Here is a 24263-nt window from a genome sequence, read left to right as displayed (position 1 = left end):
ATTTAAATAAAATAGCAAAAAGCAAAGCGAAAAGCACCGATATCGTTTGAAAGAAATAAGCGAAGCAACTGTTCATATAAGCTACATAAGCAAAGCGAAACTTTATTCATCTGCAAAACCGTAAATCGTAAGGATTTTTTTTTAATTCAAAGATAAGTCTATTTTAAAAAGTAAAGTATTTTTAGGCAAATATGATTTGTTCTGCCATAACTGAAGACAACTGCGAAATAAAATATGTGTGGTTTTGAATTCACACGTGGGTCAAATGAAACTTAAACTTGTGCGAAAATAATCTGACTAAGCAATAAGGGCTTGTGATTTGTCTGTTTGAGTCCTTAAATATTCTTTTAAAAAAAATAGTGAAATTTTCAAGTGGAAAACTTAAGAAAATTAACTTTTGAAATGTTGTAGAATATCTATTTAGAGCCACTCCTGTTATTGTAGTTTAAAAATTCAGTCATTTTTCAAGAATAATTTGTTTAAATGAATTTATATGCATATTAAAAAGATACATTTCAAAAATAAGGCTGAAAGCTTTCACCAAGCGGATCATAATCGAAATCAATTAAATTGTATTTTGTTTCGTAAAATACGGCTAAAAATGTTGGAACTAAATGGCTATACAGCTATTTCTCTCTCTCTCTTATATGATTTTGAATCTAAAGTTGCAAATAAAATTCTTTCAATTTTTATGTTTAAAAATAATAATTGGTAAACCCACATCCAATGCTTAAAATATTTTATGAACCATATTGGTCAAAAATGTAAATTAAATCTTACGAAAAACAGTGAAGCGTTAAATATCAACGTAGTTTAACGAAAACTTTAATCAGGAATTCCTAAACAAAAAAATAAAAACTTGATAATATATTATTTTCTTATATAATGTATAAAAAAATAGATATTTCAATAAGCCAATTTGCAAGAGCGGCCCTTCGGTTGAGTTTGACATTAAATAAAGTATTTTTTTATTTTATCCTGAGTAAGTTACATTTATTTTTGAGTTTAATTTTATTTCTTAGGCTTTATTCGAAGGCAGCAATCAAATACAATTCTAAGCCAGCAAAAGTTTCTAAGCCAGCAAAAGCGTCTAAGCCAGCAAAAACGCAAAAACCATGCACTCTTGCATTTTCCAACAGCCAGAAGCAAAGAGCTGGGTACTTTCGTTGGTCCATACTCACATCTGTGTCTCGCATTTCTTGAGCATCATCAACTCCAGGAATTTCTACTTTACCTTGAGACACGAAATGGTAGTCATAGATGTCATCGGACAACAGACAGTTTTCTGAACAAAAAAAATCGAAAGTCAGTCTTTCAACGCATTTTCATTAAACGACTTTCAGTGAATTTTTATCTGTTCTCGTATCCAAAGCTATATCCAACAATTAATTTAGATAGATATAAAATTTCTACGCAACGGTAGGTGTTTGCTATATCCAGAGATATATACATATGTATCTACAGTTAATTCAAATTGATCTAAAATGATTACGCAACGCTAGGCGCTAAACAGAACGACTGATGGATGTATAACTCTTATTAAGAAAGATTGGTTCGCCCAAGAAGGATGAGAAAATCAGTATAGGAGGAGAAGAAGACAGGTGTTTCTGGTGTTATTTTCCATAAGAAGGAGTGTCTTTTTTTTTTCCTCGTTCTTTTAATGCTTTACTTACGTCAGTCAGTCTCATTTCTTCAGCGTCATCCATTCCAGGGATTTCAATTTTACCCTGGGAAACGAAATGGTAGTCGTAGATGTCATCCGACAACAGACAGTTTTCTGATAGGAGAAATCAATACATACATATATATTTAATACATAATTGCGATTGCATTATTGTTTTAACCAAATATGCGTCAAATTATGCTAAAAAATTATTAATGTTACTTTGCTTCTTTTAAATTTAAAATTCTTTTTTGATGAAAAATGATGAATTGTCCACTATATTCTAACTTAAATATCTGATAAAGAAAAATGTAAGATCATTGTATTAATACTGATGTTTTTGGTTGTATTAAAGCTGATACAGTAGACTGGATTAATATTGATGTACTTGATTGTGTTAACATTGTGTTGTTGATTGCATTCACACTGATGCAGATGATAGTACTAACACTGATGTACGTGATAGTAATAACACTGAATAGTTGTATAAATAAACACAAAAAATTAGCATAACTTTTTTCCAACGTAAAATCTGTTGGATAAGCAAACTGATTCAAAATATTAAACATGAAGTTAGCTATTAACAAAAATAATCACAGTCATTTTAAGCAGTCTTCAAAACAATTTGCTAAGGGAACGTGTACTATTCGCTATCCAAACTTTCAAACTTTTCTTATCATTATTTCTAATTTCAAGAAGTTTTCAATGTATTTTGACATAATTTCTGTATTGTTTAGAACTCAGTAATAATGTGTTTTTGAGTTTTATCAATTGAATTTAATGAACTGTTTTGTAATTAGTCCCGAAGTATGTTTTGTGATTTACATTGCAAATAATTTAAAACTGACAAATTCTATGATAGTCGTTAGCCTTTCTATTATGAAAACTTGTCCTTATCATAGAAAGTGTAAGTTTTAAGAAGGAAATATGAGAGATGGGCATTTCATAAAAAAAATCTATTCACCCTTTTTTTAAACAAAAAATATTACATGCACTATTTCTTTGAAAAATTTAAAGAAGTATCTCTTTTTTTAATTGAAAGATAATTTTTTTAAAAAGTTATTTTTTTTTAATTAAGAGTTTTTCTTTAAAGTTAATATTAACATATTAACTTAAGCACTTATTATAAATTTTTATCAAAAACATTAAAATGTTTTTGATTATAATTTAGTAATTTTTTATTATTATGGATACATATCTTTCAGAACAATTTTTTTAACGTTATTCTTGTATGCATTGATTAAGTTATTATATAAAATAACTTCTGAAGAGGGCGTTCTGTTTAATCAAAGGAACTTTATTAGGAATATTTAAGAAAAGAGCTTACAAATACTTATAGATTTAAAGTAAAATATCCATACAGAATTAAAATTGGAATATAATTCATTAATTTGTTTTAAAACTTATAAGATAAAATATATTACTGGAAATATTTATAATTCATATAAAGTGCGAATACATTTTAATTTATCTAAATCCAAATCAATAATGATGAAGATTAATTAATTTTGAGGCAAATAATTAATTAATTCAAGCATTAACTTATTTTGAAGTTTTACCCTTAAGATTTGGAACTCCTCCAGACATCATTTGGTAGAAAATGTGGTAAGAACGTTCCAAAGTTTGTTGAGAAATTACACGAGCTTTCTCCAATAGATCTGAAAGAGAAGTAATATTTGGTCAAGTTTAACATAAAATACATTAAGAATATTTTTCAATAAGATCTATTTTTCTAAAATTTTCTACTTTCAAAATAAGATACACAGTTTTTGTAATACCAAAATTTTATTTAAAGTATATAAATTTATAAACTTTTAAAATAGATAGATTATAATAATCATAATTGTAGATCATAATTAGATTAGATTATAATTTTAAACTTGATAGATTATAATAATCATAATTTTAGATTATAATTAGATTAGATTATAATTTTAAACTTGATAGATTATAATAATCATTACTAGGGGACAATACAAGTATTAGTTTATCTTTGCACGTTGAATTCCATGGATGAAAATTGAGCACATGCAATATTTCAGAAGATTTAATTTATTATATAAATAATAGTTGAAGTCACATTAAACAAAGGCCTTTATCTTATAATGTTAAGAAATAGACAAACTAAATAAATTAATTGAAAAGAAGAAATTTGATAACTTTTATGTCATTAATCATTATTATTTAACAAGATATGTTATTATTTTTTCTATTTTGCAGAATTTTTGGTAATTATAAGTACTTTCTTTAAGAAATATGTAAAAACTTTCTTCCAAATTGTATTTACTTTAAAAATGACTTGAGAATAATTATTCATACTTTAAAAAATTTCCTAGTAGAACTGTTGACCATAAATGTTAAAAATAACTCATCCCGATTCCCATTTTTCCAATTCTCATCTAATTGAATTGTTATATCCAATTTTTTACTTAATTATCTGATAAGTAATGTAGAGCTTCTGACTAAATTAGAAAATATGAATGTTTTTAGGACATTTTTCCATTTGCGAATAAAAACTTTAATTTATTACTTTCGTTAATAGGCTTATAAATAAATTAAAGTATGTTTATTGTGCAGTATAATGTAGTGTGTTGGATAAGACAGTGTTTTAATTAAATTAACACATGACGACTTATAATAAATTTAATAAAATACGAAGGATTTACTTATTATAAAGTTACAGTGATTGCATTATGAATACATTTCTTGAATATTGTTATTTTGAGGTATAGTTAAACTATAACTTACATGTTTCAATATCAGCACCAGCCAGTTTGCCCATGGGACCGAAATGGATACGGATGAATTTACCCTATTCAGAGGAAAATAGAAGTTAATAATATATTTCTCTCATAAAAATACAACATAATCCATTTTTATTAAGAACATAGTAATTTCAGTTTCGACTAGACGTAAACTCGTAATGTGCATGTTTGTAAGGCTTTGATGCAAAAGAGAGTTTTTCAACTTATGTTCAATTTCGTAAAAGTTAGAAAAATTGCTTATTTTAATAAAAAATTCAATCAAAATTAATTTTTGAAACTTTTTTAAAAGTAATATCAAATTATTTTTTTCAAAGTTTTTTTTTTAAGGTAAAATACTGAAAAAATCTTTGTCGACAGTCTTAAGCATTTTATTAAATTATTAATGAAGCCTATAAAATGATCTCAACTTGGCTATACTATAAAATATGATATTTTTTTAATTAATTATGCATAACTAAATCATTAGGTTACATTTTAGGAAATAAATTAATACTTACGAAACGAGAGGAGTTATCATTCCTCACAGTTTTAGCGTTACCAAAGGCCTCAAGAACAGGGTTAGTTTGTACGACTTGATCTTCTAAACTTGGCTAGAAATTAGGAAGAAAAAATATGATGAGTTGTTTAGGATACTTGTATAGGATTTTTTTTCTTCTTTTAAATAAATGTTTTTCATATAAGACATTGAAATACTTACTCCCTTCTTTGCTTCACCCTTCTTTGTTGAAGCGCCAACACTGGCGTAATAGGCAATTACTTTCTTCGTGTTCTCAGTTTTTCCGGCACCAGACTCTCCGCTGTAGGTAAAATAAAACATTTTTAAAATAAGCTTTGGAATAACGTTAAATGTAAAAAAAATTCTAACGTCTACATGTACAAATAAAAAAAATTTTAGAATTGGCTGCCGAACGTATTTTAAAGAAACGATTATTTTCTATAAACGTTAAATAAGAATATTTGTTCTCAAGCATCCATCTTTTTTTTTCTTCTTTTTTTAAAATTTGCTTAAATCTTTTCGATTTTGAGATATTTAAGAAATTTTAGACTTTCCTAAGTAGAATTATGGATTTTTAATATACAGTTAAGTCACTTAATTTCTTTCTTTAATTTTAATCAATTTACCAAAAATTTATATTTTTCATTTATCTAGGGAAAATTTACTATTTACTGTATACATCTACGTCTGCATTTACTCTCTACATTTACTACTGTCTACATTACTGTCGACATCTATAACACACTGCCATAGATATTTCGAGGTGTAATTACTTCCTATTTAATTAATCTTTTTTGTCTAAAAAATAGATATTTTATTTAATTTATCTTTTCAGTTTTGAGATTTTTTAAATATTCAGATTTTCTTTCATCTTTATTTATTTTCTTCATGCAATATTAGTAAAAAAATTAAAGTTTTAAGCAGAAACAATTTATTTTTGCCCGATTTTTTGTGCTGAAAACTTCTACTTTCCCTATTTTAAATTACTTCATTAAAAACTTTCTTGTTAAAAAAAATAGTTACGTTTCGGGAATTCGCTATTTAAGTTAAGCCACTCTGCATTCAAAATTATTTTATTAAACTCACGATGAGCTAATTAATAATCAAAATAATTTTTTTGAATTTATTTTTCACAAATTTAGTCCTCTAAGGAATTTATATAAATTTTTTGGCTGTGTTAAAACTTTTTTTCAAGTTTTAAACTTAGTTAAAGGCATCAAATCTTCTATACTTACGTAATCAACATAGACTGGTTTTCACGATCTGTAAGTAATAGAAAAACGACTTTTAGCACACTTCGTATTATTGTAAAACAATTAAATAAGAGATATTTTTCCAAACATTTTCTGTACAGTGCATAAAACATAATAATTCCCTCCCCCCTTCGAATGTGAGGGTTACTACCACTTTTCTCTATCAACAATTTAAGCCTTTTATTTACTCTATGATCATTTATTCTAGCTTTATCAGCAAAAGGCTTAATTTTGCCCAACGTAGTGATGCGTATATCCATCAGTTGTTATTTTTTTTCTTCGTTTTCTCACAAAACTACGTCCTATTTTATATTTATTCATTTAGGGGCCGTTCAAGAAGTACGTACATCTCGAAGGGTTTGCTATTTCTTATGGTTTTGTACGATGGGGAGGGGGGGAGGGTATTATACAAAGTACGCACATTATAAGCAAACACCAAATTTAAATTTGACTTAAATGAATAAATAATTTTAAATAAATATTTAATTTTATTTAAAACATAATTATTTAAATTTTTATGAAAATGGGGGGTAGACTAATAAAATGTACGTACTCTAAGGGGGGACCTATGTACGGTAATGTACGAAGGGGGGGAGGGGGTTAATATTTCTCCACTTTTGTGTACGTACTTTTTGAACGGCCCCTTAGGAAAAAAATTTTTACTTTTGAAGGTGAATTTCTTCATAAGGAAATAAACTCTGTAAAATTTACAAAATTCTTTGAAGAAATATATTGGTTTTAAGGATCATTTCATGCACTGCTTGCTTAACTATTTGCGTATGCGAGAAGTTTATACCATTTTAAATACGTGTGTATTCTTATTTTATTTCAAAACTAAAGCATGTACGTCAACTTATTTCCTAATATATTTTCTTTATTTAAGGGTAAGATGGAACTATATAGGTTAGTTTCAAAATTTCTATCTGAAAATAAATTACAACAAATTAAGTGTTCATTCGTAAATATATTATATTGTTAAAACGGCAAAATAAAATAAAACCCTTGACTGTAAAAAAAGTAAGATAAAACTATTTTTTGGAGTTATGTTCTAGATAGTTTACAGGTTATAAAATACATAATTGTATATCTTAGAATTGTGTGCAATATGCTTATTACCTTTAGATCCGACAATATTTATTTTTCATGTAAAACTATTTTAAGTAATTATTCTTCGTTAACGCAACTTTATTTAATTTTAAAATTGTTTTAAATTTAAAATTATTTATTATTATACTATTAAGTTACTTACTAAAATACTTTATTTGTGAATTTATAAGACAAACATATTTTCAAAAGACGAAACTTCTCTGTTGCAAAGTATTTTTTAGGGACACAGATATATTTTAATGTAACTTCATTGTATTATTGGTTATTAAAGCTATTTAATTTAAATTTATAATTAGATAACTCTTATAGTTATTAAAATACTATCATTATTTATCTATAATCTCAAAAGATGAAAAAAGTTTCTATGGGTTAAGCATATTTTAGGAACACAGATACATTTTAAGAAAACTTTTGTTTTATTATATAATAATAACTGATCTTAAAACATACTTAGTCACAAAGACTTTTTCAGGGTAGAACATTTTATTGCATTATGTAAGGAATTACAAAGCAAACTTTTATTTATAATTTTTCAGAGCAAACACTTTTTATGAGAAAATCTAATTAGTATTATTTTAGAAATTCATATTAAATTTAACTGTTAACAAATCTTATTTTATATAATGTAACCTGTCTTTCAGATTATATGTTTCATTTATTTCCTTTGTTAAAATTTTATTTAATTATTAAAAACCATATAAACTGAAAATTCTCGAAAGTATAGTTTAGTTAGTTCGCTGCAAATCCTAAATTTTTATTCTGAATTTCTTTATCAATTCAAGAAACTTCATTTTATTTTAGCAGTTGAAACATAAAGACATGTGTTTGCTTTGAATTTTAATATTGCTTTCGCACAAGAAGTCATAAAACAAGTTTATTGAGTAGTGACGGAAAGATTTATTTAGTTAAGAAAGTTTTTTAAAAATTTTAATTTTTAAAATTCCGCAGACATGTATCAGTTTATAGGAAATTCTGTGCTTTTACTCTTTAATTTGTGGAGCAATGAACAACCATATTGTTTTTTTAGCAGTTACAGATTTGACATAATTTTCAATGCCATGTTCCATCAAAATTGGGATAAAAGCGAATTCATAGAAATGAAATAAAAATTTTATCTGTATTTTTAAAATTTTATTAAATTATTAAAATTTTTATAACTCAAAATTTTAATAATTCTAAAATGTGTATCATTAAATTCAGAATTATGTGTTTTAATTTTCAGTCACTTTATTGCTTGAACAATGAGCACCCATATTATATTTTAGAAATTAAGGCATAAAGAGACTGGATTTACCTAAATTTAAATAACGCATTCAAACTAATAAGGATAAAAAGCAAGTTTATAAAAGTAAAATGAAAGTTTATTTTCATTTTTATAAAAAACTTTTATTTGATTATAAAAATTTTTTAAAATTTAAATTTTACAATTTCAAAAATGCGTAGCAGTTTATTGGAAATCCTACATTTTGATCCTTAATGTCTTTATTTGATGGAACCCACCCATATTGTATTTTAGTAGTTAAAACATAAAGACACTGGTTTGACCTAAATTTCAATACCGTGTTCAAACGAGAAGGGATAAAAAAAAAAGCGGGTTCATAGAGGTAAGATAAAAGAAGTATTTTGGCAAGCGTGCCAAAAGGGCTAAAAATAATAGCTAAGACCGGAAAAATAATCTGATTCTTTGGCGCAGAATAGCATTCTTCTCTTTCCCAAAATGGCATTGTGAATGGACTGCATTTCTATCCCTTCTTTTTGGCAACGATTCTACTTTTTTTTTATTCGGCTTCTTTTCTACTTCGGTTCTTAAAGACCTTTCAAGAAATATAAGAAATAAAAACTGCAACTCTAGCAAGAAAAACCATTTTGCTTTTTTTCGTAGTCCTTCTTCATAGAATTAACTTTTGTGACTTATAAGCAATTATACTTATACAAATCCTTCTTTTTAGTTTTTATTAATTATACTATATTTCTTACTAAATTAGGAAAAATTATCTTTCAATTAGGTAGTTTTTATGTTATTTAAAAGATAATTTGGTTAATAATGACCGATATCACCCTTTGAATGATAATAGAGTAAACCTTAGGAAACTGTTCTAGACTAACATTTAATATATCTGGCTTGTCGCAAGACTATTTATTATTTCTATTGTCCTATTGTATAAATAATATTACTGGCTGTTATATCTAAAACCTCAATAACAAAAAAATCCCCTGATTGAATTTTTGCCCCTTTATTGATTTTTTTAAAATGTGACTCACGTTATTTAAAAATTTGTTTCCCGTAATAACGAAGAAACATGAACTTTAATTTAAACGATGAATTAAATGAATGCCAAAATTTCTAAGTAAATTGCAGATGAGAAAATTTTTGACTTCAGATATTTATTGGTTTTCCTTTCTTTCTTTCTTTTTCTTACTTACTTGTTAACATAGCAGTGTAGGCATTGTCAGAAATGGCAAACAAATGGGGAGGAACTTCAGTACGCCTTTTGCCTCTGTACAGTGCCATACATCGTTGAGTGTAAATTGGGAACCTCTTGTAAGGGTTAATAGCAACACAGAAAAGCCCGGAATAGGTCTGAAAGGAAAATCAAACCTATACTTTAATATTTTTATAGAACGATATAAAAAAATATATATATATATAATTTTAAAACTTTTGTTTGGTAGTGAAGTTACTTTGTTTAGCTGGGAAACTTAACTTGATTAACTGAAAAAGTTAGCCTGATGTACTTGAAAAGTTAACTTGTGTTACTTAAGGAAAATTTGATTCACCCAGTAACATATTTAACTTCATTGTTAAATTAGCTCTAGAGTTACATGTTCTATTCTGTAAATCAACTTTTTTTTAAATGATTCGCCATTTATATCTTAATTTAAAGTATGTTTAAATTCAGTTCTTAAATTTTGAAAAAATTTCCAACTTATAACAATAAGAAGTACCTTGATGACACATTTTAAAGACAGGAATTGAAATCTGAAAATTATAAAATCAGTTCTAAGATTGGGAAAACATATTTGCCATTTTCAAAATTGTACGCTCCAATGAACTTAAAATATATAGCTTCGAACGTTACAACTTGTTTTACCGCTATAGTTTGAGAATTTAGCGAAAATGGCAGAGTAATTTTTTTAACGCACTGCTTAAGATAGAATATTTCTAAATTCTACGAATAGAAGAAGCAGATAAATTTGCTGAAACAATTGTCATTTATCATTGACGCAACATAATAAATGATAATATAGTTTATTAGTTATTTATTGATATCTATAAAAATTATTTTTTAAATTATTATTTCAGAACAAGATACGTCTATAATAATTCGAACAGCGTGAAAGGAAATTTATGATGGATGACTTTTAGATTAATGTTTTTACTGTAATAATTTATTCTTTCAATTAGGTATGAAATTATTTTTTAGCCCATAAAATTGATATGTTCTCAAACACAACTAGTTATTAAACATAAAAGTGAATAAAGAGAAACGATCACAGTTTTCGAATTCGTGGGACATTACAACTATATACGCTTTATATAACATTGCGTAACATTTATGGCTTTTGAAAGCATAAACTTATGAAAATATTATTGTATAGCTGTAATTAATTATTAGAAAAACGAAATATTAGTTTTTTTAACTGATATCTTTTCTTTTCGGAAGTACGTATTCCTTCCCATCAAAATTTAGAAATAGAGAAATTTTCGAAAAAGCTGATTTATTTTTGAAGGCACCAAGGCGAGTCTAAAAGTCAAGTGATGTTTACAACTATAACTCTGCAAATAATTGATCAAATTCACGTAGAATTGCAATCTCTTATTTCACGCGATGTTCTTTTTTTAAACTTTCTTATTGATTTTGGCTGGCAGAAAATATTTGATGGATTAAGAGTAAGAGACAAAAATATTTAATTTTTTACAAAGAAATAGGCGCTTTCAAATGTACAAAGAATTTTTTGTTTAATTTAAAAAATAAAGTATTTTAATAAAAAAAATTTAAAAGTCATTGAATTATCTTTCACGGAAAGCCTTTTTAATTTTTAAAGCATACCTCAGACAAATAATTACCTTGAGAATTATTAAAAAATTTCGATAATTAAAAAATATAATAAAAAAATAAAGTATTATTAAAAAAATAAATGAATTGAAAGAATAATTTTTATAGTTAACACAGGGAATATAATGGTGCATAATTTTTTCAAATTTATAATGACAAAAATTCATTATTTTTTATTTTACTATTTAATTTACTTAAAATCGTAAAAGACAATTATACTTACGTAGATAAGCTGAGCAACATAACGTTGTTTCAAGTTATGTAATACACTAGCATCATTAAGGTATGTCAAGTTAGACATATCTTCTGCTTTTTCATACTTTGGTGGATTGACTTGTTGCAATAAATCTTTCTTGACGGTGCGGTTCTATGGCAAGAATAATGACAGATTTAATAAAATATATTTATCACCATATCTTGAAATGATAATACATGTATTGAAATTTTAAATAAGATTAAAAGAAGTTCTTAGAATTTACCTGATGTTTGATAAAAAAAACAGCTAGTTCAATAATTTTGTTAACATTGAATACAGTTTAAGAAAAGAAATCAAGTAATAAATAACTATTCTACAATTTTATAGCAAACCGTATTGCTCTAAATGATTTAAGACTGATAACGAACTAAAAAGATAAAATTATATTGATTCGTTTTCAATATTTAAAACTGCAAACGATAATAAAAAATTAGCAGAAAAATGTTTGCAATCATTAATGTGTATAAAAATATTTAGCAATATTTATTTTTTAAACACTGTTTATTAGTTTGTGATAAATTTATAAAAGAAAAATTGTCATTTTTGTGCATTGACATTCTGAAATTCTATGATTCATAAAATACCATAACTCAAAAGATTTTATGATTGAATATTTTATTTGCCATAAAAATGATTCAACAAAATTTGAGAGAAAAAATAGTTTGCATTTTCTCTGTTAATTTTTACAATAGAAAGAACTTTTTGTTGTTTACAAGAAGTAAGTACATTGTCTCAATCTAGTTATATTTTATAATAATTAAATGAGCATTGTTTTAATATTTTATATAAATTTTGAGAAACAATAATCTTTCACGAGCAGTCAAAGAATATTAGTCTTTAAAAAAAAATCATCAATTATAATGTTAAATTCGAATTCTCAAATACTTTGTCCTATATGTTTCGACAAATTTATTTTATAATATCGCTGGACTTGTGTTTTAGAACAATTTATATATGTAACATTGTAACGTAATAGGTATTTACCTTCATAAATTTTTTAAAGTTTTGAAGTAAAAAATCAAAGAATTTATAATAATTTCTCTAAAATTCTAAAAACTTATCTAGTTGCAATATTTTGCATTCTGATTCTAAATTCCTATTTTGCAATTAAGTAGCAAATTGTAATAAATTTTTCTTCTACTGATTCAAAAAAGTTTTATAAAAAACACAAATAATTTTCGATATCGTTTGGATTTATAGATATAAATATCATTATTACTTTTCATGTAAAACTTTTAGAATTATATTTAACTAAAAAAAAAATTATTTTCTCAAGCTAATTTTAATAAGAAATTTTTTTATTTTGTTTTGCTTTTTCATTTCAGATTAATGTTATGTTTTTTTTACTTATGATAAGTATTAAAATATATATTTAACTAAATAAATAAAATTTACTAAGAAACTAAATAACTTACAGCATTGAAAACTAATTGATGAAATTGTTTTGAAAAAATTTTCACACTGTATTATTTTTGATTTTTATTTTATTTTCTTATTAAAAGATATTACTTTAAACCATTAATTTAATTGCTTTTCAATAAATAATAGTTTAGTTGATTTATAAGATAAAAAACATTTTCTACTCTAATTTAAATTAATATTAGAGCATTAGAGAAAGTTATACTTAAGTGAAATTTATAATTTCATGCAATAAATTTATGATTATTCTATTTAATTTATCTTTTTATAACAAATTGAAGATGCATTAATTTAATTTGCAATTAAAATACGTTAATTTTATAATACAAATTTAATTTTTTTAAATAGAACTAACCTCTTGTTTCTCGATTTCGACGACACACATGTCTCCCTTGGTTTCCTTAATGAGACCAATAACATATCCTTCTTTCTCATCAACTACCCATACCATCTTTTTGCCATCATATGGTTTAGTTTGATCAATACGTTTCTGTTCCATAGAAACGTAGAGATAAGGGCTTGGATCAGGATCTTCTGCGGCCATTTTGACTTCTTTCTGATACTCGAAGTTAGAAAAAGAAAATAGAACGCTCTTCCACTGACTAGAACAGCCCTAAACCCTCGTTCTAAAGCAATAAAAATATTTAATTAGGAGAATAATTCTTGTAAAACATAATTTATTCATGATAATTAAACAAAATTCAAATAAACTTAGATTAAAGAAATTACGTTTTCCTTTTTTTTAACAAGAGGAATAATCTCAGTTTATTCAATTTTAATATCTAATTATGATTATAATTATAAGAAAATAGACAAGGGCTGTTTTGATATTACTTGTTAAGAACTGCATGCATAATATTCGTCTAAATATGAGCTTTCATATATTTTGGACAAGTAAAAGTATTTTTTTACTTGATCAGCAATATAATTTGAAATTCGCTAAGTAATATAATTCGAGCTATTTATATACGTTAATTGTTTCACACGAGAGTTATTTTTTTCTTCTTATTGAATTAAAAATGTTTTTTTTTTCAAGTTCGATTTAAACAAATTTGTTGTCAAATATACAAGATATGAGTTACTATTAAATTAAGGAGCAGCAAGCAATGCGTCATTTGATTTTTTATTAGGATTATTTTTACTTCGAAGTTTTTTATTCACTTTTTGGTAAATTTTAAGACAATTAAAGAAAAACAATATACCGTGTTTTTTCTTTACAACATTAATCTTTGAAAAAGTATTTAAAAATGTTTTTGCAATAAGTAAATTTGAGTCAATCTCTGTGTGAAAAGAAACTAAATAAAGTTAATTTTATTAAGTGCTGAGAGAATTGATTTAAATTTAGCATTAGTCCCAAATTACAAAGAAAAAACTGAAATCCATTAAGAAAAGCTTATAAAACTTTGTGTTTTTAATATATTGAATTTGATTTTTATACATGCAAAATTTCCAAAATTTTAATTTTTATAAAGTTATTATTTTTTTAAAATTATAAAAACCTAGTAATTGTAAAAAAATATTTTAGCATTACAAAAGGTATAAATTTGGGAAATATTATAAATTACAAAGTAAATTTAGCTGAATCATTTAATGCATTTAATACTGCCTTGAATATATTTATTTAAGTACTAAAATTTAGAATTCTTAGACATCTTAAAATATTGAAATTTAATTTAAGGTTAGAATCGCAATTAGCGTTAAGCAGAGAAATATTTCAAAGGAAAATGTAATCTTCATACTATACCCATTTTTCAAAAGAGGGAATTTCTTTAAAAAAAAAAGGATATTTAAATAATTCTAAAATAGATTCATGCATTAATTTTAAAGGATAATATGTGTATGTGGTGATTGGGGTAGGTGAAGAAATTGGTAATGGATTGGTAGTGGTGTAGGGTAGAAATAGTGAAAGGTCTTTATTACATGGAACACAAGGAAAGGTTTTAATATTATTGGTTGAAGAAATCAAAGATAATCCAATGAGTAGTAATAGAAACAATCTTGTTGATCCGTCAGTATCCAAGAGGTTAAACACAAAAATCTTGAATCATATATATTTACTTGATCCAAATCAATAGTGCAAGCAAACAATTACATAGAAAAAGTCATAGACGAATAGGTAAAGTCACTTACACGTTCGAGAGCTATTCTGTGCTAGTTTAATGGCCGCGGGCTCTTATAAACCTAGGCTATCAAATATCTCAATGCCCTGTGTTTGAAGGATGCAAATCGGAACTCTTGCTGCTATTGGAGGATTTGCTAGGGGGTGAGGAAGGAGGCAGTGGAATCCTTTCCTAAACAGAGCAAAACACTTGCCAGCATCTTTAGAACAAATAGAACGGGAGGAGGGGGGAAAGATCCGCCGTAGAGAAAGGGGGAACATAGAACGATGACGTTACTGTCTTCTGTTCCATTTTTGGGTCATACCTACAACACCATCCCTTGGAATCTGCTTCTACCACTTTTCTCCCATTGCCCTGATCTATTTAAGTTGCTGGTTTGAATCTTCCTTTCTCTTTCTTCGGGGATCGACTCTCCTAAAAATAATTCTATATTCTTCCTTTCTGATCTCACCACTCACATGAGACATTCAAGTCTGGTGTCAATGATCATGATAGACCTCATTTCATTCATTTATTTTTGTCCTTAAAATGAAAATGGTAAATCGTATACGATCCCTTAATTCAAGCGTCATTAACTTATTCTCTGTGATCTTGAATTAAGCAGAACAAGACCTTCAGTTTTCAAATAAGTAGTTAAAATCATTTTGTCTTACTTTTCTGTCAGTAAATGGGAGAGTGACTGTCATCATCTGTTACATAATCATCAGTCTAACTTACAAAGAAACTATTGCTGACCAGCTACAGTTTGATGTTCTAAAATTATTTAGAACATACATTGAAAGACAGAAAAAATAGCTAGAATTCTGTTAACTTTAAAATACTACATTTTCAGTTGCTATTCCAGAAAAGATAAAGGAAAAAATGAAACATATATTTTTACAGAAAAATTAATCTACTGAATATTAATTTCTTACTTAATCAAGTTATATGTAAAAGCAGGAAAGTAGAATAGTGTCCCTATTTTTTTCATCAGAAACTAACTTTTTCTTGTCGTATAGCGAACTTTCTAAGAGATATGTCATAAGCCTCTTACAAAAAAGTCACTCCCACAGTTCAACCTCAGTTTTGCCAAGAAAAAATCCTGTCACTTGACAGCGATGAGGAGTTATAAATGAAAATAATTGAAAGGAAGAATCTAACGACATTTAACGCCAGGGTTGTTGATCAGTGAAATAGTTTGAGAAGAAATGACGCTAACCATAATGTGCTTAATTAGTCATAATGCTTAATTAGTCATAATGACGCTTTAATTAGTCATAATGTTTTCGACTAACGCTAAACAAAAATATTTATTTAGAAAAATGAAATCTTTTCACAAATACAAGTCTTCAATTTTGACTTTTTCCTCTCTTTCCTCCGACCGAGAAAAAAAATGCGTGGTCAAGAACTGATTTACGATAGGGCATTCAGGTCAAACGCCCAGGGGCCCCAAATTACTTATGAAATATCTTGTTGCTTACATAGTTTTCATCATTCTCAACAGCAATTAAATTTTAGGTAGTATTTTTCTTTATCATAGTTTAGCTTAATTAAATTTAGAATTTCTATATGACGTATTTTTAAATAAAGCTACATATTGTTTGCGATTTGCTGTTTAAAAAATTATCTTTTGATTTTGTGATTAAAAACTATGCATATTAAATAAAATTTGTCGAATCTTTTAAAGGGCCCCAAATGTCTTTTCGCTCGGAACCCATAGATTTGTAAATCTGTCCGTGAGTGTGGGGTTAATCTTACCATCATTGTTAAACAGTTTTTCTGAAAAGTATTGAATACGTTAAAGTTTTTTTTCTTTAATTGAATCAATATTTCTCGGCATATTTAACTATTCTTTGGCTTTTCCCACATCTTGCATGATTATTTAATTAAAAGCAATTATCCAAATTTCTTCGCTATCTAATTTAAATGCTAAAATAAAATTTAAAGATTAATAAAGAGCTCAGCATATTGCCATAAAATTACAACTGATACAATTAAAAAACATTTTATACATTATATTTCTATAAAACATAAAAATTAAAAATTAACGATATAAAATTATTATTAACGTTTCATGCATTACGACTCCGGTCAAAATTGAAACAATTTATTTTACTGCTACAAGCTATCTTTTTTATTGAATAACATTTTGTAAATTGGCTACTTATTGCAAGAAAGCTAACACCTTAACGTGTGGAAAATGATGGATTTAACGATTACTTAAGAGGTATTAGTTTTTCATGCATAAATGGTTTAGTTACTCTATAGACTATAATTTCTCAATGTTTAAATTCTAAAAAAAAATTTATTTACAGGTTTAATTTTCGAATGAATTATTTTAATTTAATTGATAAAATGTCGAAATATGTCAGTTGACGGACATATAGCAAACCATAAGTAAGAAAATGTTCCATAATATTTTATTTGTAAAAATTTGAATTTTATATATTTTATTCATACCGTAAGTAATTGTCTTGTTTTTCGATTTCAGAAAGTGCTCTGCGCTTTTATTTTCAAAAAAAAATGATAAGCAATACTTATTTTGTACATCTAAATACGGTACACCAATTTGATTAAATTAAATATTTAGAATAATTTTTCAAAACCGTATGTGATTTTCTTAAACAGTAAATATCTGTCTGTACAAAAATATGATTTATAATGATAGGAAAAATAAGATTTTAAAATAAATGAATTTTCAAGAAGTTGTCTATTTTTTACATGGGGCGATTGTGCTTTACTTTCCGTTATAGAAAAATTAAGATCATCCTTTTCAATTAAAACTTAATTAAGATAAGCTTAATATTAAAATTTTAAACTCTAAACCTTAGTTGTGAAACTATTTTTACTTAAAATATTTATCCTTAAAGTACACAAAAATTTTTTTAATTGTATGATTTATCTGATTCAAAAATTGCATTTTTAACGTATTCTTCAATAGTGTTTTTGATTCAAATAAGTAGTACTCGCTTTTGTTTTTTTCTTTTCACATTATTTTTAACATTTTCATCAGAAATTTATATTATATGTAAAATTAAGAAGGTATTTTATTTTCACTGAAAATATAAGTTTTAAGTTAACATATAATCCAAAAAATAACTGCTTTCATAGAATCTGAACTCATATTCTTAAATAATAAGGAAAAATTGGATTGGATTTCTTTAATGTAAGAAGAAGTACAAAATGCTGAAATTAAAAATACCTTTGAAAAATTATCTCCGTTACTAGCGAAAGGAGAATATGGGAAACCATTGAGTAAAATTTCAGTTGCTGTTTTTCCAAATTTATAAGCCAAAAATAATTTGTACTATTGTGTAATTTATAAAAAGCATTTCTTTTAATATTTTTAGTCTTGTCAATTCCATTTGTTTAAAAAATTACTAATTGATTCCTAAATATGCATTCGTATTATTTTTCATGTCTATGAAAGTGAAAGTTTTTATTTATTCTCAAAATGACTTTTTTTTAAAAAAAATTATTATAACGAAAATTTAATTTTTCTTTTTTTCAGTCAATGGAAGACTATCAGTTAAATTGTAAACTCCAAGAAAACCATTCCGGAAAATGGCTTTTTACAACATCCTTGACTGATGTGACTCAAGAAATATGTTTAGCATGCATTATTTTGAACTTAGAAAATAGACATTCATTGAATATAAGAAAAATATACTATCTATCTGTCTTGTGTAACATTATGCATGCAGACCACCAATCTATTACAAATACTTTTGAAAAAGATGAAAAAGTATCATTGCATACTCTCACCGTTTTATTAGGTAAGAAATTTTTTAATTAATGTTAATATAGATGCTGCATGATGTGCATTCTCATTACATTTTACGAAGCATTATGAAGCTGCAATTTCTAACACTGTATACGTTTTGATTTTTTTTTAAATTAAAAAAGTATTACTTTAAATCGAAAAAAAAACTAACACATTGTTTTGATAAAATAGTTATGCTAGTAGTAGATTTATAGAAATCAAAACTCAAAAGACTAATTTATATTAAGACTTTTATAAATAGAAGATAATATGGATTAAAGGATTTAAAAATTTTTAATTATGAGATTTCATAATGATGCCCTTTTAGAAATAAAAGTTTGAAATTTAATCATAATTTTTAAATTTTCTTTATTATAAAAAACTGGTTTATCAAGTTTTCTTCTGATTTTTAGTTTACATTGTTTAAAAATTTATATAAAGTTTGATAGCTTATTTTAAGTCACTTCTCCGAAATAATGGGATTGATAAATTTTAAAACAAATTGTCATCAACTTTATCATTAAAATTAAAGCTTTTCAAGCCCCACTTAGACACTTAAAACTTAAAATAATAAAATAAGGTGTAAATGTTATGCTAGTGCAATTTTTTGTTTTAGATTTTGCATATTTTTTAAAACATGGTAATTTTGTTGATTTTTTCAAAATAGATAAATATACTTTTAGTCGCTGACAAGTTGAATTTTTCTTCATCTTCTAATAGAAAGTAAAAATGCATTATTGTCTTACTTTTTAGGAATATTTAGACACCTTAAACATTACATTTTTGCCACGGTAAATTGTGAAAATCGAAAGCATTCTATATGACACTTAAAGGAACTTAATTAATTATAATCTCATCTTGATCGACAACAATCTAGATCTCGGATGAATAGTTTCTGAAGAATAAATAAAACGAAATTGAAAATTATTATTTTCCGGAAAACGCGATTGAAGCTTCAATGTTAGTATGTGCTGAAAGTTACTGTATTAGTTGATGAAAATTTTTAAAACTTCTAATTTAGAAAAATTATTTTAGCAAAAAAAAGATACTTTTTTTTGAAAAAATTTCAGTGTGCTGTCACACCATAAGATAACATCATTGTATTTTTTATATTAAGATTCTATTGGTCTTCAGTTATATTCAGGTGTGAGTAAGATTTTGTTTATCGTTTATAACATTCGTAACTAAACATAACAAACATCAGAACGTATGAACAACTCTATTTGAAATATTTACGTCAAAAATGCAATAAAATCCAAAAAATTTTTAATAGTTACTCCAAATGAAAGTTTATTTTGAGTGGATTATGTTCCACATGTTATGTTACAGAAATGCAAATGAAAGTGACCTTGCAGAAAAACTGAATGAAGAATATTCGACATTATTCGGAATATTACTTCATGATTTCTAATTTCAAACAAAATGTTGTCGCGTAGAACGAAATAGAATCTAAATGACTGATGACATTGATTTATTCAACACGTGCAACATGCATGGAACAGAGAAACTGCGTTTCTATTTGAAACGCAAGAACTTATATACAATTGAATAAGGTACTGGAAATTATGTGATAGAATCTTCTAGAAGATATTCAGATAATAAATAAAATCTTAAACAACATATATATACAAATTCACATTTTCTTCTATCTGGGAGGATAGAACTCCGAACCTCTGCTTTGCCATTGGTGGTGACTTTCACCGGTCGGCTGTACGGGAGCACTTTAATATTAATGAAATGTAAGTACATGCTTAGCACGTTTAGTAAGAACCTATTGAAGATATCGATAATTCAGTCAAACTGAATATTCGGCTTTTGCGAAGAATGACCTGGATACCGAAAAGCAACCGAATATTCGTTGCATCTCTAGTCCCGAATAAGAAAAGTACTTTATGTATACTGAATTTCACAGCGTCATCCATACAAAATTATAGAGTAGAAACATCAACGTTGCACTGTGTGGTACTGAGAGTTTTACTAGCGTAGTGATGAAAATAGGCATATTATTAACAGATAAACTTGCTGCAAACAACCTAAAACTATCCTGATTTTTTTTTTCAATTTTTGCGTCACTTAAAAAATTATTGTGAAAGGAAAAAAAACTAGTTTTCTCATATTTGATAAGCCATAAAATGAGCAAAATTACATAAAAATTTCAGTATATGCTGAGAAAAAGTATGGTTAAAACAAATGATCCATGTGTTGGCTCTATGGGAACACCAAAAAGCTCTGTAATTATTACAGAAACCCTTCGGTAATGTTTTGGTGAAATTAACAGTGAAATATGGTTTTATAACATGTGATAAAATTTGGTAACGGTTGTAAAGTTTGGTAATTTTATCATGATACCGTAGAACATATTTTAAAAACCGTTTATTTGGTTAAATTTAGATTTCAGTTTTGTATTTTTTACTTAATGTGTGAAAATAAGAACTATAGTTCTGAAAACCTGAATTTCTGGCAAACCATTACCATATGAGAGGAAAAAGTTCAAAGTGTATACTTTAATTCCCGTATATTTTGATTTTTATTAACCAGAATTATGTTTTTTTTTACCAGAATTGTTTTTAAGAAAAATTCTGATAATTTTGCCAGAATTTATTTCTCCGTGTGTTTTCTTTGTGTCCACTTTGAATAAGCAATGTTAAACCAGTCGCATTCTGTTAGCAGTACTATTGAAACTAGTGTGCTATCTACGGTATCTACGGGATACATCTGTATCAAACTATCTACGGGAGACATCTGTACTAGGGGTGGCCTCAAAGCCTAATGATCCAGTAACTTGAAATGAATTTTTCTAGAAATAGAATAAAACAATTTAGTAGAATGATACAATTTTAATTGAAGGATAGATTTTATGTGGAATAGTTGAACTTTTAGCACACTACAAAAATTAAATTTATAATAGGAATTTATATTACTCTATATAACATAAAAATATAATGGTCTATCATAGTTTCCCGTTATTATCATTGCGTTTTTACTGGCCCGAAAATCATAAAGTAGGATTCAGTTCTCCCACATTAGTTTTATATATTTTTTGTTATCATTGGCATAAAATTAATAAACGTCATAAAGGTATTGTTTTCTTCTAAATATTTTTATATCCCTAATTTAAAAATATTTAAATTTTTTCATTTTTTTTTTCTTATTCAACACTGATATTATTGCGTTTTTGATTTCGACTGTTTTTTTAAATTAAGAGTTTAAAATTAAAAAAGTTGGTTCTTTATTATAACGTAACTCTATGATATTACCTTAGTACGTTACATTTTAAGATAAACTTATTTTAAACTTTTTTACAATCATTATTTTTTGTTGCATATTACAATAATAAATCATTAAAAATTATAGTTACAGAGATTCTATAAACGATTAAGAACGCAACGTTCAATTTTACTCACAATGTGACACATGTACAAATTGTATTTAATATATCCACCTGTTTGGTTAGCGAAAATATTAAATTATGAACTCACCATTTTTTTTATAACAATATACCCTTAATTTTAAATATCTCTTTATATTAAAAAACCGTAATGGCCGTCGACGCCTCTGACATTTTTGTTTTAGATGTTCAACCTAATGATATGTTTTGTTGAGCAAAAACTTAAGATTTAGAAATTTAAAATTACTAAGGTGTGTAGAAAAGTGTACTGAGAGGAATTATAATTTAATTAAAAATTGCTCATTCGATTATTTTTTCAAGTATTATTAACTGTTAAACTTTTTGGAAAAATACCATGCGCGCAATGTAAAGTGGCCCCACTTTACAGGTCACAAATTTGGCAAGCTAAAGGGGTCAAATTTTTTTTTATATATAAATTTCACACAGAGATTTTTTTTGAAATTCCAATTTTTTTTAAGGGAATTGAAGTACTCCTTTTAGGAAATTTTTTGCTTTACTTCACATTTTTGCATTTCTGCTCAAACTATTCAAGACTTCATAGCTTGAATTTACGATGGTGTGTCAAAAAAATGTACAAGGAGTACAGAAAAATGTACGCTATTACAAATTTTTTTTCTGGTAAAAACAATGCTATGCTATTTAAATCAACAATATTATTCAAAAATAGTTGATACTTTTAATAGTGAATACTTGTGGTTGATAATAGTTGACAATATCAAAAATAGTTGATAATAGTGAATACTTTTTGGTCAGAATTGAACCCAGCTCTTCACCAGCTGTGTGAGTGTTGCCTTAAGAGGACTCTATACCTCAGGAAAAAATTTGCATTGCAAATTCTCTTTCACCCGTATAAGTAATTTAAAACTTATAACATAGAAAAGTGAATTCAGGCAAACCTAGGGGAAGCTTTAAGGTTTCAATTGTTGAAAAAAAATTTCAAAATATCATAATGCAAACAAATTATTTGAAGAGAACCCCATTTCGTCATCCTAAGTCATCCTCTAATAACTCTTTGAAAATTTCTTTCAGTATATGGAATTCATGGTTTACTCTAGCTAGATGAACTCACTTTTTCTATACTTTAAATTTTATATTATTTATGGAGATGAAAAAGAATTTGCGATGAAAAGTTTCTCCCGTGGTATAGCGTCCTCTTAACCAATTGCGCCACCGAAGCGATCCCTATTTATATTTTATGTGTAATTACAGTTTATATATAATTGCATTTTATTTAAAATTTTCCAATAGTTACTTTATATTTTATTTTTATCTTTGTGACATTGAACTTTAAAATTTGTTTGATATGCTTTTAAAAATAAATTAAAATTCCAATATAAGGAACTTTTTTTTCTGCTCTTAAAACTATCGTTTTTAAGCCCCATAAATTTCCTTTTTGGGGACAAACATTTTTCAGTTTTAACTAAAATGTTTTTTGATAAATATATAACCAAAAGGACAACTTTTTATTGAATTAAAATTTTAGATTAATTCGAAGAAACGTTTTCCGTATGTACCCTTCTGCACCCGTGAAAAATATGAGTCATTTTACGGAAAATTTAAAAAAAAAGCTAGAAATCAGATGAGTAAACACGGTAACAAAGAATAGAGGGTAAAATTAGGTTGACGAGAGAGAACGTATTCGTTTCTATAATAAGTTGCTTTACGCTTAAGCCTTGAAGAAGACAATCACTTCTGACTCAGTCGGGAATTGTTTTTTTTAAATAACTTCTTGGATGAAAGAGTAAGATTAAAAAATTGAATTTAAGAACTATTAAATATAATAAATGCAGTTTTAAATTAAAATATGTTCTTCATTTTTTTTCATCACTATACAAATTTGAGTTCTCCATTTTACGATATGTTATATTCAATTAGAAAAAATCTTCTCGGGTAACTATTGATCTAAATGATCAAATATTTAGCGATTTTTCAAACTGTTTAGGGCTTCATTCAAGACATTTTCTGATATCACAAG

The 24263-nt window shown here is 26.2% G+C and overlaps 2 protein-coding genes across 34 annotated transcripts in view; one reads left to right on the top strand and one right to left on the bottom strand.

The window, feature by feature from the left end:
* LOC107443488 (myosin heavy chain, muscle) overlaps window positions 1-15497 on the bottom strand; it is a 47871-nt gene extending 32374 nt beyond the window's left edge. For 5 of the 33 annotated variants that reach the window (XM_043042986.2, XM_071184053.1, XM_016057363.3 and 2 more), the window contains exons 1-10: window positions 15148-15493; window positions 13373-13643; window positions 11566-11709; window positions 9709-9865; window positions 6160-6187; window positions 5126-5225; window positions 4926-5018; window positions 4412-4475; window positions 3223-3321; window positions 1674-1777 (exon numbers count right to left, since the gene is read on the bottom strand). In XM_043042986.2, the coding sequence (XP_042898920.1) occupies window positions 1674-1777; window positions 3223-3321; window positions 4412-4475; window positions 4926-5018; window positions 5126-5225; window positions 6160-6187; window positions 9709-9865; window positions 11566-11709; window positions 13373-13561 (978 nt within the window). In that variant the 5' untranslated portion in view covers window positions 13562-13643; window positions 15148-15493. Of the gene's footprint in view, window positions 1-1181; window positions 1286-1673; window positions 1778-3222; window positions 3322-4411; window positions 4476-4925; window positions 5019-5125; window positions 5226-6159; window positions 6188-9708; window positions 9866-11565; window positions 11710-13372; window positions 13644-14937 lie in introns of all 33 variants that reach the window. The other 28 variants (XM_071184034.1, XM_071184059.1, XM_071184042.1 and 25 more) reach the window with 11 other exon arrangements.
* Window positions 15498-15612: 115 nt separating this feature from the next.
* LOC107443481 (meiosis inhibitor protein 1-like) overlaps window positions 15613-24263 on the top strand; it is a 73391-nt gene continuing 64740 nt past the window's right edge. Inside the window, exons 1-2 of the mRNA XM_071184061.1 lie at window positions 15613-16634; window positions 18628-18892. Coding sequence (XP_071040162.1) covers window positions 18631-18892 — 262 coding nt within the window. The 5' untranslated portion in view covers window positions 15613-16634; window positions 18628-18630. The remainder of the gene's footprint in view (window positions 16635-18627; window positions 18893-24263) is intronic.

This window comes from Parasteatoda tepidariorum, chromosome 8 (genome assembly GCF_043381705.1).
Source record: "Parasteatoda tepidariorum isolate YZ-2023 chromosome 8, CAS_Ptep_4.0, whole genome shotgun sequence".
Taxonomy (NCBI): Eukaryota; Metazoa; Arthropoda; class Arachnida; order Araneae; family Theridiidae; genus Parasteatoda; species Parasteatoda tepidariorum.
Note: the sequence above shows the minus strand (reverse complement) of the source record. Positions and strands in the feature narration are given on the sequence as shown.